Source organism: Mizuhopecten yessoensis, unplaced genomic scaffold (genome assembly GCF_002113885.1).
Source record: "Mizuhopecten yessoensis strain PY_sf001 unplaced genomic scaffold, ASM211388v2 scaffold9561, whole genome shotgun sequence".
NCBI lineage: Eukaryota > Metazoa > Mollusca > Bivalvia > Pectinida > Pectinidae > Mizuhopecten > Mizuhopecten yessoensis.
The window spans coordinates 32364-50506 of NW_018408109.1; the positions used below are offsets into that span (position 1 = coordinate 32364).

The window sequence follows — 18143 nt, forward strand, 5'->3', positions numbered from 1 at the left end:
AATTTCAATGTCATTGATATAGTTGGACTCATAAACGTTGTTTTTTATGGTCTTTTGTTCGTTTGTCTCCTTTTACTGAGCGTTTTAACCACGCTGATCGGGTATTGGTCACAGAGTGATATGTCCGATACCTCAGTGTAAGATATTGTCTCGGGTGTGTTGTCCATATATGGTCTACACATGACCAGAGACGTATAATACATTATTATACGTCTCTGACATGACCCACAGTGATATTGATTGATATGAAATAATCAATGCATATAAGTATTTCCTTTACTTTATTCAAAAGGCCCACTGGTACTTGTGAGATGTATTTTTAAAACCATTATAAATTTGTGCTAACATCCTTTTAATTAAGATGATGACGGACAAATGACAATATAGCAAATACATGTACAACATTTTAATGAATATAATATTCATATCTATTTACAATGTAACACACCATTTTGATATGGCATACTATCACAGTAGCTTAAGACTTATCTAACCATACTTCAAGAAGTATACATAAGGACATTAATTGTATGATGGTATAGCCTAAAAAGACTGGTACCTGTTCTAGCCAAGGGTGGAATCGTTACAAGAAAGGCCTTTGATTATATAATGTGTTGCATTTCTGATGTCAGTTTTTTTTGTGTGATAAATAAAAATCTTTTATATATCTGCAAAAAATGTTTTGTTTTATTTTCCTACAAAGATCTTGAAGTGAAAATATCAACAATGCAGATGTTATAGTAGTCAGAGAAAGCCAGGATTTGTTCCATACATTTGTAAATGTTATCTTAACACCCAAAACAACGTTACGCCGCGACGCCGTCAAAAGTCTCACACATTGTAAAACCCAGTGGAGGGAGATCTCCCACACTGGACTCCTAAGAGGTTGGCAACCCTGGTATAGGTAGTTTCATAATTATAAAAATCCGACTGAACATTTTGCGGAGGAACTTGTCATTTTGACGCAGGTCAAAGAAGGACAACTCTTCCTAAACCTTGTTTTCCAAAGTTTCTGGATTTTTTTAGACAAAAATGTAAACTGTTTATCATTCACTCTTTTCACATTTCCTTACAAATCCCTTCAACATTTTAAAAACATGATTGTTGTGTATGACATCCCGGTGAATAACAAGTTTCCTAAAATTCAACCATCTGCATCATCATCACTTTGCTTTCAATAATGTCTTTCAGCCATTTTTCGCGGAATCTGCTCTGTCCAGGCCTGTAAAAAACAATCAAAATTTAGCATATGATCATTCAGCCTAATAACTTTTCATACATACACTCAAGCCCTAATAACTCAAACAAACTATACCCAAAATTAGACCAATTACAATCAGTAAAGTCTGTAGCGGTAGTAAATGACATAAGCAATCAATATCTCCAACTGATCCTTTTGTTTAAGTGAAAATATATTTGGTAATGCCAAAAGAAAATGTACAATTTAAAATATTACAAAAAAACAATCATATATAGTTATTCAGACCAGATTGTATTCGATTTTCATTACATTTTTAAGTCTTTATCATAATCTGACATTTAAATTTGGTTTTTACCCACCTATGAAATAGAGAGAGAGAGGTGTTATATTTTAGACGCTTACACTTTTCAGTCCATTTGAATAGGATGTATGAATGCATTCGAGTGAGATAAAGTTGTAAGGTCAAAACTTTAAGAGGTAAAAACTAGAGTCACTTAGGGTGTCTTTTGGGCTAATTAAAAGTTTGTTTTGAAATAACTTCAAAATAAGATTCCTGTGAAATTACTGAAATAACTTAAAAATAAGATCTCTGAAATAACTTCAAAATAACTAATTCAGAAAATGTAAAGACTGGAAAAAGCATCCCTCTCAGATGGGATTGACTTGTAAGTTTGAAGATCAGAAACAATTTTGGAGATATAAATAAATGCTTTTATGGAAATAGAAATGTGCACCAAAATATATTACAATTTTGTACATATTTTGGTCGCCATTTCTGTAACAAATGGAAAGTGTTAGAAATCACATTCCCAAAAATACCAAAAAGGCACCCTTCTGCACAGAGGTTGATTCATGCATAAAGTATGAATTTGAAAATCTGTATGTTATTTTGAGAAATGATCTGGGGAAAAATGTGTACTTTGAACAGCTGATCGGGGGAGGGAGGGAGAAGCAATAATAAGTTTTTGTCACTCTTTTTTTTATACATTGTGTTTCAATCTTTGTCTATATAATTTTTCATCGATAAAAACTGACAGAACCACAACATAAATTTGTTTTTAACTTATCATACAGGTATAAAATACTTAATGATTTGAGGTTCTTATATACCGCTTTATCACAACCTATTTCGTAGGTTGTCTCAAAGCCGATCACAAATTATTATCTGTGGTTATAGGGCCTTTACAACCAGTCAATCAATTCCTCAACTCCCCGGGGAGCATACAGCTGGTGCTGCCTTTTCAGCGCTCACAGCTAGTATTCAACAATTCTAGCACTGCTTAACCACATACTCATTTAGAGCTGAGTAGACTGGAACAAGTGGAGTAAAGTATCTTGTTCAAAGATACAACACAGTGCCGTGACATGACTCGAACCCGCAACCCCTTGGTCACAAGCCCGGCGTCCTACTGTGCCTCCTTCATGTACATGTATATGATCACATAGAGATAAGAGAAATATCAATCTAACTTACTTGTGTACAAGTCTGTTTCCTTCAAAGACAAACAACACATCAACAGGGTAATGCTGAAATAAAAAGGATAAAAATAACATCAATATATAACTAATTGGCGACTTATTAATATAAAAAACAATATACATGACACTGTGATATAAATTGACATTCAACTATCTAACTAGAATAAATACAAACTAACTCCCATCTGCATAGTAAAATTAAATGTAAAATAATGATTAAGAAACCTAATAAATTATGAAACTGAGCATATATATATACATCATGTACAGTGTGTATATACATGTTTTAAAGTATTTCAGAAAGAAATTAAACATATATGTATTCCTGATAAAACAAACAATTTTTCTGATCTGTATTATTCATCATATCGTGAATTATTAATTGGCATTGTGCAACACTGGACAGGAAACTAAATTTTACATTTTTGTTTTAAAGGAAATTGACCAGCAGAGAATGTTGTGTTTTATAGATACCTTAGCATGACTCAACTTAACTTACTTTTGGTTTAATAGTTGACACGACAAATGAGAAGTATACACATGCGGTGGCACGAGGAATTGGTTTTCTTCGTGTAGGAATGCTCCACCGAACTCGAAATCGGTACCGTGTGTCATAATCATGTGGATCCTCACCAAGGAAGTCTATACAGTACTGCCAGCTGTTCTCATATTGCCACGTCTAAAACGACAAAAGAAATCCTATCATTTACACCAAAAATTCCTGCTCTTTTTAGACATATCATATACATATAGCCCGAGTTTCCTCTGGCCCTAACGCCAGACTTAGACATTTTGACATTCCACACCACACCACACCAGACATCTATATGTCAAAATGTCTAAGTCTGGTGTTAGGGCCAGAGGAAACTTGGGCTAATCATATACAAAGTTATTTAGCATTAAATATAGGAGTCAGAGAAACTGAGTAAAATATTATGATATCTGTATCAGTTTGGTCTTATCAACATTAATGGCAGCCAATTCGGAGGGGACTCTTTATACAAGTAATTAAGGATTGTCTGTTGCCTCTTGTTACTAATAAAAGTTTGAATTTAAAACATATTTTTAGAATATTGACATGTATATTAAAGTGGTTAAATCCAACTGAAAGATCATAAGCTTCTTACTATTGTTAAAAGTGTAAATCATAATGGTATGAAAATAACAGTTCATCTTTCCCATTTAGTAAATTAGCACAAAATATCCTTATGACAATACACAGTCACGTGTCATATGTCTTTCATGTTACGATGTTTTCATATTGGATTCTTTATGTTAATTTATATATTTTAAATTATTTGACTTATTACGTTTGACATCCAATTTTGATATTTTAAGTCTTAACATCCTGTTAGAGAATTATTAAATGTTTCCTCTGGTAATGTTTAATATTATTATCTATGGCTCTGTTAATGAGATATTACTTTTCATCTAACATATAAGTTATATTTTAGAGGATAGCACAATAAAAATTATCATGAATTACGTAATTCCAATAGGAACAAGGTTAATTTTTGCTGTAAAAAAATGTTTTAGCTAATTAACTCATCATGGTAAGAATTTAAGTCTAGGAAACAGATCATTGTATTAATATTATCAGTAGAAGTGGTAACCAAAGTTTTAGCTGTGTGCTGAATTCCATCTATATTTGACTAAAAACAAAGCCAGGAAAATTAATTTCCTGACATTAAATTAACATCGAGTCACATTGTATATTTTATTGACTATGTAGATTTCAAATCTGTTGTCAGTACACTTAAAATTTCCATATCCTAAAGAGCCACAATGACAACATTTCCACATACAAATATTCCAAATTTTACTGTATATGATTAAAATAACATGACTACCTTGATAAAGTCATGGATTTTCTGTTCCGCCTTTTCTTCAGTAAATTCATCAATAGTTAACCATTTCACGTCTTTCACTTCATAGTTTTCTTCTTTGACGAAAGTAGATTGCCTGGAATTAACCTCTGATGAAATACGAATAGATTCAAAAGTTTTTTCCCTTTCATTTAAGGAAAGGCTGGTCTCCAATCTTTTAATGGCATGATCAATGACCTCATCCACCAGATGTTTGGCCTGGTCGGCATAGATATCATCAGATGACATTATGTCCTGAAACAGACAAGCAACAAATAATAATTAAAAAAATATCAAATGTGTGTAAGATAGTTTAAGCGGCAATTCTTTGGGGGAATATATACTGTATGGCTGGAATAAAGATAATTATCCTCGTTAAATTATATACATAAGGGGAGACAAAATGAAAGCCTGGTAGTTATATATCGTCCTGTCAGTTTGACCTCGGTCATATGTAAACTGATGGAAACTATAGATTGGGAACATATCCACAAATGGATGCAGGTGAACAAAATTTGATTGACAAGCAGCTCAGGTGATTTGGCGATACAAAACATTTTTATCTAATAACTCAAATTCTGGTGACTTTGTTGATTTTCATCATTGCAATTTTATTTCTAGATGTACTAGCATCTTTTACCCGCTCTGGTATGGTTACACAGGAATATAAACAATTTCTGTACCAAAACACCAAATATTTCACTCCCTATCGGCAAGTGAACAACTTTCACTGCATGTTATACATCCCTACTCTGAAGAATCTTCCGTAAGCACACGTACCCGACGCACAAATCTGCATCTTTGGGATATCTTCTGAAAGACACGGACGCCATATTGAATAGACACATGCTATACTTTTATAAAAATAAGGGACACATGTCGACAGTGGAAAAATGCAATGATGGAAATTCACCAAATCAATTAAAATCATCTAATCGTGCAACAATCTTTTATTTCACCATTTCCAAAATGTTTACACTGTGACTGATAAGTTGCAAGACTTAAAGTTAATAAAGAACTTGAACTTGAACATTCGTCCTATATAGGTATAGGTCATAATTGACTATCATAGCCAAATCTGCTTATATATAGCCAGATATATATGGTGCTCCAGTATCTGACTGTAACTATTTTTTAACTTTATAATTTAGTTTGGTGTTAAGAATATGGGATAGCTACAGGGCTTAAATGTACCGTATCATGTATCATCACACTAGCAGTTCTTGACTTTTTTAGTAGTAACTGTGTTGCAATTCAAGCACAATTTTGAATTCTTCATACCAGGACATGGGAAATGCACAACGCGGTGAGACCGGAATTCAAACCCATGTATTAAATGAGTCTCTGGTAAATGGACAGAAGGAACAATATTTAATCATGCATTGCATCCACCAACAAATCGGAGGCTTCCTATTTTGTTAAAATGCATTAGGCCTACTTTAATGAACCAATACATTGCAATATGAAAACTCAAATTCAAAATTGTCATGTTTACTTTTACCACACAGGTCTAGAGATTGGACGAGAGCGTCTTCACAATAGTAAATGGACATATCGCAAATGATATGCCATCGTATGTTACTTACACTGTGTATTCAGTAGCTATCCTGGAATATATATATAATCGCTCACATGTCAGTTGTTCGGCAAATCATAATATATCCAACTTCCATATTGTTTATGTCAACGTTACCATGAGCCGGGGTCTGGTTTAAGCCAATCATATTTCATCTAACATCATCAGTATGAAATGGTTTATAACAGAATCGTTTATTGGACAAGTAAACCGGAAGTATGTAAAATAGAAAACATGGCGGGCGAAGGGGGAAATTCAGAAGCTGACGAGAAGCAAAATCCCACATGTAGCTTTGATCTTACAAAATTGAGAGAGAAAGTTCGAAATTACATAGACACAGTAAGTTATCTCAAAATGTTGATATATTCAAACAATTTTAATTGTCTTATTCATCACCAGGTCCGCTGTTTTACGAAGCGAAGGTTGAGAGTTTTTGAGCTGTGTCTGTGATGTACTAAAGATCGAGGCAGCAACTAGACCTCCAAAGATGAGACATTAAAATTTCGTCAGCCACTGCAGTATGCGTATACACATTTGAAAAAAATGCTTCATATAATGGCACTGGCAGTTCTGTTCTTAGTCAATATGTACCAGTCGGGGGAGGCTGTAATATGCCCCTCACAGGGGCTCGGTTGAGTAATACATTGTATATGACGAAAAATGTGATAACTTCGGTTTTATCCGGTGTTTATACACATTCTAAAACCTTATAATAATTATAAACTTGGGTATACCTACATGTACATTCTTTGTGGTGATTGCCTGGAACACACTGATAAAGCAAAATATTTGAGCATAACAAAAAAATAATAATTAAAAATTGGATTCTCATATTACAGATATTGCTAATATTAAAAAAATATACAGGACCTTGTGCTTCATTCGGGGCAACCCCTGAATCTGAAAGCTCCTACATGTACACTATATCTAGTAGTTTCATTATTGAAAATTTTGTCTTGTTACAATTTTTGTAAAAATATATTTAGATAGTAACTGCAAAATATGATAATTAGATATTTAAGTGTTTGCCCCAGATAAGTTCATCAAATTTTGAAAATGTTTCCTTGTATCAATTTTTGAAAATGTCTCCTTGTATTTGAAGTAATTTTATTATAGATGGTTGATTAGTCGTTGAATATTATATACAACTTTTATTTTCTTTTCAGCACCATTATGACTCAGCACTGTTCTGGGCTGACAAGATTGTCTCTCTTTCAAATGGTAAAGTTTAAAGCATTGATTGAAATCAAAATGTTTTAATTGGAATCTAACATTTTTTTTTCATGCAATCACAGTTTCATTAACTGGAATTAATACAAAAGCATATATTCAAAACATTGACCCTGACTTGAATATTGCTTACATTGAAAAACATATAGAAAGGTGTCTGCAGTTGTAATACACAAAATAAAATCTCTCACTTACCTCATTAGCCTAATATTATACATATATGTTGCTTATAATTCTATCCTTGGAATTCAACAGGTGACGTGGATGATGTATACTGGTATGCCCAGACTCTGTACCAGACAGGGCAGTACCACCGGGCTTCAAAGCTGCTGCGAACAGCTAAACTGGACAAGGTCAGTCCTGGAGCTGTCTTCACCTTTATATAACAATCTCGTCTGTAACTGGGGTGGTATATAACCTTGTCATGTGTCCCTGTAAGTTGTTCAGGGAAAGAATAGCTATATCCTTTGTATTCTATTATATGGTTTCAAAAAAAGGTGACTAAACTGGACTCACACCCTCCTCTACCTGCCCATCCAGCAGAATGTTTCACATATTATTCAGGAAATTATTAATACTTAAATCAACTTCTTGCATGTAACCTAGCTGTGTCCTTCTGGTGAGGAAATGATGTCACTTATTGCTTGTGAATGATTAATACCTATTTGTCTTTCTCAACAATCATGGGATGATGCTCTAATGCAGATGTACGCATTAGCTCATATGAGGAATCTGGATATTATAATAATTATGACATATGATCGACCCGAAACTGAGGTCAATGGGTAGTGACATAATAAGGTTTGATTTTTAATTATCTGTTTATAAAATGTCTAAACTTGGAAAATATGCCCTTTTTGTTTGAATGCCACAATATGGTGTGATATCACGATGGCAGTTTGATCGTATTGCAGTTCTATGCAATTTAATTACATGTTATACTGAAGTGATCATGAAAACTAACATATAAAGGTTAATTTATGCAGAACTTTGCTTTGAAGGAAACTTAATTCTTAATATAATTATTGACTGTACACTGAAAATGATGCAAAATATGGAAAGAGTTGATAAAACTTATGAGTTGGGTTATATTTATAACTGATGCACATTTTGGTACGAAGTCCGGGAGTGAATATTTCAAAGTATGTTTCATTTCAAATTCATCTCTGTTGTTCAGATTTTATATATCTTATATTTTCTCTTCAAAGAATGAATTGAATATTAAGGAATTTTTATTTCAGAAAAGTAAGAGAAAACACAGTTATCATAATGTTATATATACAAACCAAATCAATAGGTCACTAAAAATTATGACTAGATGTATTTGTTCAAATATTTTATTTTATTTTTCAGACGAATTCAGCATGTAGATACCTTGCAGGTCTTTGCCATGTAAGTGTATAAACTTTATGGAGAAGTTAAATAATTAGCTACAAATTCTTCACATCTTCGCCATTACATTGCAAAGATCTAAGGAAACACTGTGAACTACTGGTTGGGGATTTACCCTGAGTTGAAGGATGATCCCCATTAAACCCCTTACATATAGTGCTCTTTGTCTGTGTGCCCATACAAATTTGTGTAAATCTTAATTGAGGCTCCCATACTCATCAAAAGGGCCATTTTTCACGTTATCTCATGAACATTGAAGATCTAATTCTGATTATAGTCAGATGGTCTTACGTCTAGGTTAAAGTGTCATACTTTACCAACTTTTGAAGCAAAAAGCTTTGTACAAGATGTCTAATAAATCCCAGATTTAGTTTCACTCTCTTTCAATAGAAAACAATAGCAAATGTGGAATATCATCTTATACACAAAAGGGTACAAATAAGTACAATTTCTTTTGTCTGTTAAATATATTTTTCTAAGCTTCAGAACAACAGATATTAAAACTGCTCTTAGTAAATGCTGTTTTTCTTTACCAGTTGTTAAAATATCTGGCAAGTTCTGGATACAAATTCACAAAATTTCATATGCAATAATCAATATATATATAAAGCCTATGTTTTGTAATACCTACACAATGTTTAGTAATTGTCCTTTTTTGCAGTATGAATGTAAAGAATGGCAGGAATCGTTAAACATCCTAGACATGGTTGACAACAACAAACTGCGATCTTTTGCACCTTGCCTTAGTGAATCTCACATTGACACCAATAACAAAGAGGTAAGCACTTTTTGTAGCCCAAGCAGTGTATACAAAATCAAAAATGTTTTTAAAAAAAAATAATGAAAGAAAAAATACTTTGCTGTTTAATGGCTAAGGTGAATAGGTTAGTATGAAGTTGATGTTTCTGGATACTTAGGCACTGGCAAATTTTGTTTGGAAAATTCATAAGATCTGAAACAAATGAAAACCGGAATTTGTCGGATAGTTATATTATTTGTTTTCTGTGTTGCCTGACGAGGCATGGCAGATGCTTGGGGCTCACTTGGTGGGTTGTTGTAGTCTATGTCGGTCATGATTCCATTTTTTATACGCCCGTCAAAACTGACGGGAGTATTATGGTATGGGTTTGTCCGTCCGTCGGCATAAACTTTTGTTTGTCCGGCAATCTCCTCCTACATTTTTCGAACGATCTCTTTGAAACTCGGTATACATTATAGTCATGATATGAAGTTGTGTCTCCCTAAAAAGAATGATTCAACAATTTTTGCAAAAGTTATTGCCCTTTGTTTATTTCATTAATTGATTTTTGTCCGGTAATCTCCTCCTACATTTTTCGAATGATCATTTCAGCCAATGGAGCATTCTATAAACCTCCTACGTGGCAAGATTTATGAAGCCATGGACAACAGGAACCTGGCTGTGGAATGTTTCCGGGAGGCTCTACGTCAGGATGTGTACTGCTTTGAGGCATTTGATCTTCTTGTTAACCACCACATGTTGTCAGCACAGGAAGGTAGGAACAGTGATTCTTTCTGCTCTTTAACTGTGGTGTAATATAGCATTAGTCATTTACATACACACATGTCTATGTCGATATAAACACTGATGGTTACCTTATTCTTGTGAGCTGGCTTAATTACATAGTACATACTTACTCATGTTTAATGGTTCCACACAAACTGCAAAAAATCACAAACTCAAAATTCAAAAGATTTTGTAAATATATCTCTTATCTTTGTGTCTGTCCTTCAAATCAGTCATTGGTTGGATACACACTTGAGAATGAACTGAAATTATCTCTAAAATTTAGGAATTTATTATGCATATTTATAAAGGTGTAATATGTGGTACTGTCATGGATACAAAATTTCGACTCCAAGAACTGTGTAATGTAATTTGATTTAAAATCTTTTCACATTTGAAATGTTGAGCTAAGTTGTAATTGGGCTGATCACAATTTTAGTAAGCATGTAGTTTTCTATTTCATATATTTTGGATGTGCCAGTGTGTTATAAGATTTGAGTGTGCTTAAAAAAAGTATGTGCAAAGTATCTAAAAATAAAAAAAAAACTCATCTGTAACCTGGTATCCATTGTGAATCATTTAGCTGTTCTGTGCTTAGCCCGAGTTTCCTCTGGCCCAAACACTAGACTTAGACATCATGAGTTATTTGTGACATATAGGTGTCTGGTGTGGGGCCAGAGCGCACTGCTATATGAAAACTTGGAATTCTCCGACACCATTTGGTATCAGAGAGTTATGAGGTGCTGACAACAAAAATCTACTATGACACAACACATACCTCACAGATATCGATAAATGGATTATTTATTGATCAAAATTAGCTCTTTTTATCACCAACAGCTGCTAAATTCTGTCAGTAGAGTCCTCGATTTTCAATCTTTCAAAATTTCGCACCTGAGCGAACATCATTTTTGTAGGTCATGGGGTGACTAATCAACAAACCGTACTGATCTGGACCGAAAACTGAATATATTATTCTTGTTTAGAAGATTTCCGGACCGTGTATTTTTGTTGATTAGCCACTCCCGGATACCAAATGGTGTCGGGAGAATTCCACATTTTCATATATAGCAATGCGCTCTTGCGACACACCAGACATCTATATGTCAAAATGTCCAAGTCTGGTGTTAGGGCCAGAGGAAACTCGGGCTATTCAGGGCAAAACAATAATTTATAAATACATGTATTCATCAATCTTAAAATACTCCGAATCACTGTTCAGTCTGGATTTGAATAAAAAACACAATTGAAATGAGGCGAATGCTGTTGAAATTGATGTACAAAATAAACTTAATCATTGTTGACGGTATGTTCCTCAGTGACTCAGAATCTATATTGAAGTGCTGTGTTATTAATATGTTGTGAATCAAGAAAAGAAATGGCTAATTATTCCATGTCAGAAGAAAGACTAGTAAAAGGCTGTGTTGCCACCAAGTGGTAGCAATATACACATCCAGGGGTTACGCTCACATTAGCTCTCTGCACCCCTAGAATATGCCATAGCAAATTTGAATTGAACTGTGTACACACCACCTTGTTGATCAGACAAGAAGACTAGTTTGATTCTTTGATGTACATCAAAATAATCTTGCAGTCGCGTAACAGTAAAAAAATGACTGACTTTGAAGTCGGGTGTCGCCCCTTTGTAATCTTCAAAGGACAGGTATCAGCCTATCGATTGGTCAGGTTTTTAGTTTTTACCTGAGACCAATCAAACACCCCTGGATATCAAGGATGGATAGGTAGTGGAGTGGTACAATGATAAAGTCATAGAGGAGACGAAAACAGATACTCAATCTTTATCATACATAAGTCATTAGTACAGTAGTATATATAACATGTACAAGCACATGTATAATTATGTAAATTATATCTGATCAAAAAGCCAAACTCCAACTTTTTCTGATAGCAAATGTAGAAATTGAATTGTATACTAATGGATTAATTCAAAATCAAGCTACTGATCATGATATAAGCTTATGCAATATAAAGCAAATTTGATCTCCCTTTAATTATTCTATTGAAATTTGTAAGTGAAAAAATGTAAAGGGATGTTTTAGCTAGCCCAAGAACCAATATATAGATGTGTATCTTCATTGTGCAAAACCTTGCTCATAGAAAAAAATCAATTTTAATTTCTTCTAGCGAAAATATATTTTCAATTTCAGAAAGAGAGTTGATTGATTCGTTACCATTTGCATTGCAATGCCCAGAAGAGGAAGTGGAACTTGTCAGATTTTTGTATGAAAATAAAGTTAAAAAGGTATGTCCATAAGTTGCATACTATAATATTTGAAGAAGAAAAATCAAGAGTTAAACTTGTTAGACAACTTTTTCTGAATGACCAACAGGCCCGGGATCATGGTATTTGGCCGATTGTAATGAAAATGATCTTGATCCACTTTCATGGTCGTAGAAGTCAGATATATTAACAATTTCCAATGAGTAACTAACAGGTTTGGTTGATGATATTTGGCCATTGTCAATATGGAATGAAGGGCTATCAAGTTTGTTCGTATGAATGACCTTGACCCACTTTCAAGGTCAGAGGTAGTCTTGAGTCAGATGTGTTAAACTTTTGAACGATTTCTTCTGAAAAACACGGAGGTTTAGGGTAATGGTATTTAGATGGAAGAATACTTGGGTGAAGTGCTATCAAGATGAATTTGATTTTCACATTCTTTAAAGGTCACAGCATTGAAAAATCAGTTGGGCGGTACATTTAGGCCCCTTGTGTGAAAAAAGTATATATTTTATTTTTCAGAAATGTTTTTTGATAACATATATGACTAACATCGATGTTTGATCGTTTCAGTACAACAAGCCCCAGAATCAGTCGGTACCCAACTCTTTGTGTGCCCTCAAGGAAAATTTAGATGTGGTAGTCAACCTTGCAGAGCGACACTATTACAATTGTGAATTTAGAGATTGTTATAAAATAACTTCAAGGTAAGTATTTTCCCAAGCAGATTAATTTATCAGTTCAGACATTATAACAGACAATGAGTAATTGTATGAAAAGCTGTCATATTACACCATCTGCTAATACAGTGACCTATACAAAAAACTCTCGGAATGATAACCCACATTACGTTAAATGGGAATTCATCTTTCTAATGGGATAAGTGTATCATCATATCTCTGTCACAATTTGAAACAGTCAAAACATGAGGTGTGTTTTAGGTATATGTGTAAAAGTAAAGATGACTCATTTGTCAATCTCCCTACCTATTAAGTCAAATTCTGTAATTCCTTCAAATTTATATTAATCAGTTTCTTCTGCAATATAATAACTGCATAGTTATCATGCATGTGTAAAATCTGTATGATATATAAAATATACAAGATAAAGTTTATATGGTTTATATGTATACCTTACAAATTAGATTTTTTTATATTTGGTGTATATACCTTACAAATTAGATTTTTATCTATGGTATGTGCCGTATACCTTACAAATTAGATTTTTTATGTGTTTTCATTTGTGTTAGTTATCTCCCTTACTTACTTTTGTTTTCTTAAATTGCAGTTTGTGAATGGCCTGATAGGCACTATGATGAGGTGTATCTGACATTATTTTGTTCTGTTCCTTGTTTTTTTTTCTGCAGGGTGCTGTCTAAGGATCCCTACAACAGTCAGTGTCTTCCCCTACATATAGCAGTGCTAGTGGAATTAAAAAACTTAAAAGGTATATAAATTAAAACCAAGATATAGAGGATCTCAGACCTGTTACATATTTGGTCACCTGTAACAAAGCCTCAATTAACCTGAGGCAATATAGATTGTTTATGAACGATCATGAGAAACAGCAATATACTATAGTCTCAAGGAAAATTGATCAGCAATAGACTAAAGTCTATCTTTGTTTCTTACTTGCCTTCTACTTGGGGGTACAATAGCTGCCAAATAAATCTGCTGCACCCATATTAAGGATCTTTTTATTATGCCGGCGCCATAAAATGTAGGGGCATATAGTGTTGCCCATGTCCGTCCTGTCTCGTCCCGATTCAATGTAAACACCCGTTCCGTCGCGTCCCGATTCAATGTAAACACTTAGCAACGTCACATTCTTTGACAGATTTTGGTCAAACTTTATACAAAGGTACAACCCTCCATAAAATTTGGGGGGGGTGGGGATATAGTGTTGCCCATGTCCATCTCGTCCCGTCGCGTCCCGATTCAATGTAAACACCTGCCCGTGCGTCACTGTTGCTATATATAGAAAATCATCAACTGATTCAATTTAAACACTTAGCAACTTCATTCTTTCACAGATTTTGGTCAAACTTTCTACAAAGGTCAAACATGGGTATACCTCTGACATCCTTGTGTTTCAGGGTTCCAAGGTCAAGGCCAAGGTCACTGTTGCTATATATAGAAAATCATCAACTGATTCAATTTAAACACTTAGCAACTTCATTCTTTCACGGATTTCGGTCAAACTTTATATAAAGGTCAGATATGGGTATACCTCTGACATCCTTATGTTTCAGGATGGTAATAACATACAGAAAAAACATATGAATATTAAAATCAACTTATCAACTTTAAGTGTAGTACCTTGTGTGTGTGCATGTTTCAGGGTATCAAGATCAAAGTGGTTGTAACTTTTTATAGAACACTGAAACTAATTTCACATGGCGGCGGGGGCATTTATGTCTTAAAGACATTTTCTAGTTTCTTTCTACTTCTAAATACCTTTTATTTCTTAGAACCTTGCTTGGTAACACCTCACGTTTGGTTTTACTGTTGGAACGCTCGCCCAGGTGAGGCTGTCCCCAGGCCGGGTATATGTTATTCCCTGCTTATTGTTCAGCATTATACATATACATGTAAAACTAAACTGGCGATAATTATAACTGCTAATAACTTCTACATGGCAGGATGATTAGTTCATTTCTAAACAGATAAGACTAAATATGGCAGTATGTTGCTGTGTGAATTTGGTGCTAATATGTCCAATCTTTAGTATAACTAGCACCTAACAGGTCCATTCGTCATTGCAAACATCTCTTTTTCTTGATTTTTCTTCGAACTTAATGGTAACTAATAGACAGTCACCAGGGAATATGTTACTTAATGGTAACTAATAGACAGTCACCAGGGAATATGTTACTTAATGGTAACTAATAGACAGTCACCAGGGAATATGTTAGGTTCATGTAATCATTTTCTTCCAAGGCTAAGTTGTCTATACGTTTTCTCTGGTTTGTATTAATCAGCAATAGCCAAGAGATGATTTATAAGGTGTTCTGTTAAATCACTTTTCTACCTTTGTTAATACACGTTTTCTTAATTTTCATCTGAACAGTCAATAAATTTAAAGTATAAAAGTTTTCTTGGTCAACGTTTGGTCTAAGAGCAATTCAGTAGATCTCTAAGAGATCATTATAACATAGACCTATTGGCTATGGTGTTTACATTCTGAATTCAAAGACTGCTAGATACAGTCATCGCTCCAGATAGCCTGTGTCTTTAGAACTCACACAAGACAATTCCAGAACAATGCATCATTATGTGACTCGCTGAGATGCTTGTCAGTTATGTGAGTTGAATGCAACCTGTGACAAGCACTAGCGTGAGTGAGAATAAAACCTTGTTTAAAAATGATGCTTTGGTAGCAGAATGCAGTGGAAATGGCCTGAAATTAAGAAATAAGGGACATGTTGAGGTATATCATATTAATTGTAAACTACATTATAATTGCAATTGTGGTAGAGTGTTCGAAAAGTGTGTAAATAGTGTTTTCTTTTTCTTTTTCATGTGTGAAAACCATGCATGTTGACCATATATAAAAAAACACCAAAAGCAGGAGGAAAACAACTTTTATTTGAAACCGAAATTTTTGACTCCTAAAAAATGTCTGGAATTTAGTAGGAAACTTAACTCTGTAGTGTAAGCAAAACTAATCTGATACATGTTATGAATTCAATTATTGATGTTTGTTATTTTTCTGATTTCAGAATTATTTTACTTGGCACACAAGTTAGTGGATCTCTACCCAAACAAGCCGGTGAGTAAACGTGAACAAAATAATAAATAAACACACTGAGCTTTACCTAAACAATGTGTCACTGTTTTTAATTGATCCCTTGTGTTTTAGGTGTCTTGGTTTGCTGGACCTTACAAGATGGGTGATGAATCTCTCCCTTGTGTTTTAGGTGTCTTGGTTTGCTGGACCTTACAAGATGGGTGATGAATCTCTCCCTTGTGTTTTAGGTGTTTTGGTTTGCTGGACCTTACAATAAGGCTGATGAATCCATCCCTTGTGTTTTAGGTGTCTTGGTTTGATGGACCTTACAATAAGGCTGATGAATCTATCCCTTGTGTTTTAGGTGTCTTGGTTTGATGGACCTTACAATAAGGCTGATGAATCTCTCCCTTGTGTTTTAGGTGTCTTGGTTTGCTGGACCTTACAAGATGGCTGATGAATCCATCCCTTGTGTTTTAGGTGTCTTGGTTTGATGGACCTTACAATAAGGCTGATGAATCCATCCCTTGTGTTTTAGGTGTTTTGGTTTGATGGACCTTACAATAAGGCTGATGAATCCATCCCTTGTGTTTTAGGTGTTTTGGTTTGCTGGACCTTACAATAAGGCTGATGAATCCATCCCTTGTGTTTTAGGTGTCTTGGTTTGATGGACCTTACAATAAGGCTGATGAATCCATCCCTTGTGTTTTAGGTGTCTTGGTTTGCTGGACCTTATAAGATGGCTGATGAATCCATCCCTTGTGTTTTAGGTGTCTTGGTTTCCTGGACCTTACAAGGTGGCTGATGAATCCCTCCATTTGTTTATTTTTAGGTGTCTTGGTTTGCTGTAGGGTGTTACTACTTGCTCATTCCTGACAACATAGAACCAGGTCGTCGATATCTCAGGTAAGTTGTGTTGTGAGTGGCATCCAATTTCTTTCTCACACCGACAGCTTTGGCAGATTTTCTAAAGCTATGTGCTCAGCCTCTGTGGTGTATTCTTACCCTCGTATTTAGTGTTATTACCTGAACTAGGGAAGTAGTGGATAGAGCACTCTTCCTTCACCAATAGGGTTCTATTCCTTTATCAGATGTTAACAGGTATGGTGTCATCTGCAAGACCACGCATGTGAGTTTTCTCTGGGTACCCTGGTTTCCTATCAAATTAAGACCCCCTGCTATCCAATATATGGGCCAACAAGAGTGATTAACATAATCTTACATGAGTTTCCATTTCATATGGGATTTATTAAACGAGTCTTAAGAATTTGTATACCCCCCGCAATGAAGTTAAGGGGGGGGGGGGGGGGGGGGGGNTATCAGGTTTTTTGCCAGGTGTTAATAGGGTCCGGGACCCATTCCCAATTGAAAAATGACCTTGTATTTTCCCAATTTCAGTCTTTATTTTCCCAATTAGATGATATAAAAAAAGGCATGGTTATACAAGTTTCCGGTCGATATATGTGCAACAGAGCATTCAAAATATATAAATAACGGAAATTTGAAATTGAATAAAAAAAACCTCTAAAAATTGATGTGTTTATTTATTGCTATACATTTTACAGTAAGAAACAGCTAGAGGAAAACTTTTTGCAAATCACACTGTAGGTTTTATATCTCAAAACTCCTTCCAAAGTGATAGACCGATTTCAATGAAACTTTCCAGATATGATAACTACCACCTGAAGTTGTGCATCCAGGTATTATTTTTTCATTATGACCCTTTTTTTTAGGAATTATTGCCCTTTGTTGAAAAGTGCTTTCCCGCACAACTTCTCCAAAACTTCTGGGCCAATTTCAATGAAAGTTTTCACATATATATAATAATTACCACCTGATATTGTGCATCCAGGTTTTATTTTTTCAATCTGTCCCTTTTTTTGGAGTAATGGACCTTTGTTGAA

The 18143-nt window shown here is 34.4% G+C and overlaps 2 protein-coding genes across 2 annotated transcripts in view; one reads left to right on the forward strand and one right to left on the reverse strand.

The window, feature by feature from the left end:
• Positions 1-393: 393 nt before the first annotated feature.
• LOC110458361 (A-kinase anchor protein 14-like) lies at positions 394-6265 on the reverse strand. The gene is made up of 6 exons (XM_021510024.1): positions 6132-6265; positions 4531-4800; positions 3180-3359; positions 2676-2728; positions 905-1222; positions 394-542 (listed from the first exon to the last, which is right to left on the reverse strand). Exons 2-5 carry the CDS (start codon positions 4792-4794, stop codon positions 1138-1140), a joined length of 582 nt encoding a protein of 193 aa, XP_021365699.1. The 5' UTR covers positions 4795-4800; positions 6132-6265; the 3' UTR covers positions 394-542; positions 905-1137.
• A 90-nt stretch (positions 6266-6355) lies between these two features.
• LOC110458368 (cell division cycle protein 16 homolog) overlaps positions 6356-18143 on the forward strand; it is a 30916-nt gene continuing 19128 nt past the window's right edge. The window contains exons 1-11 of the mRNA XM_021510036.1: positions 6356-6460; positions 7288-7342; positions 7607-7704; positions 8705-8743; positions 9405-9521; positions 10095-10257; positions 12437-12531; positions 13084-13217; positions 13877-13956; positions 16232-16281; positions 17072-17145. Of these exons, the coding sequence (XP_021365711.1) occupies positions 6356-6460; positions 7288-7342; positions 7607-7704; positions 8705-8743; positions 9405-9521; positions 10095-10257; positions 12437-12531; positions 13084-13217; positions 13877-13956; positions 16232-16281; positions 17072-17145 (1010 nt within the window). The remainder of the gene's footprint in view (positions 6461-7287; positions 7343-7606; positions 7705-8704; positions 8744-9404; positions 9522-10094; positions 10258-12436; positions 12532-13083; positions 13218-13876; positions 13957-16231; positions 16282-17071; positions 17146-18143) is intronic.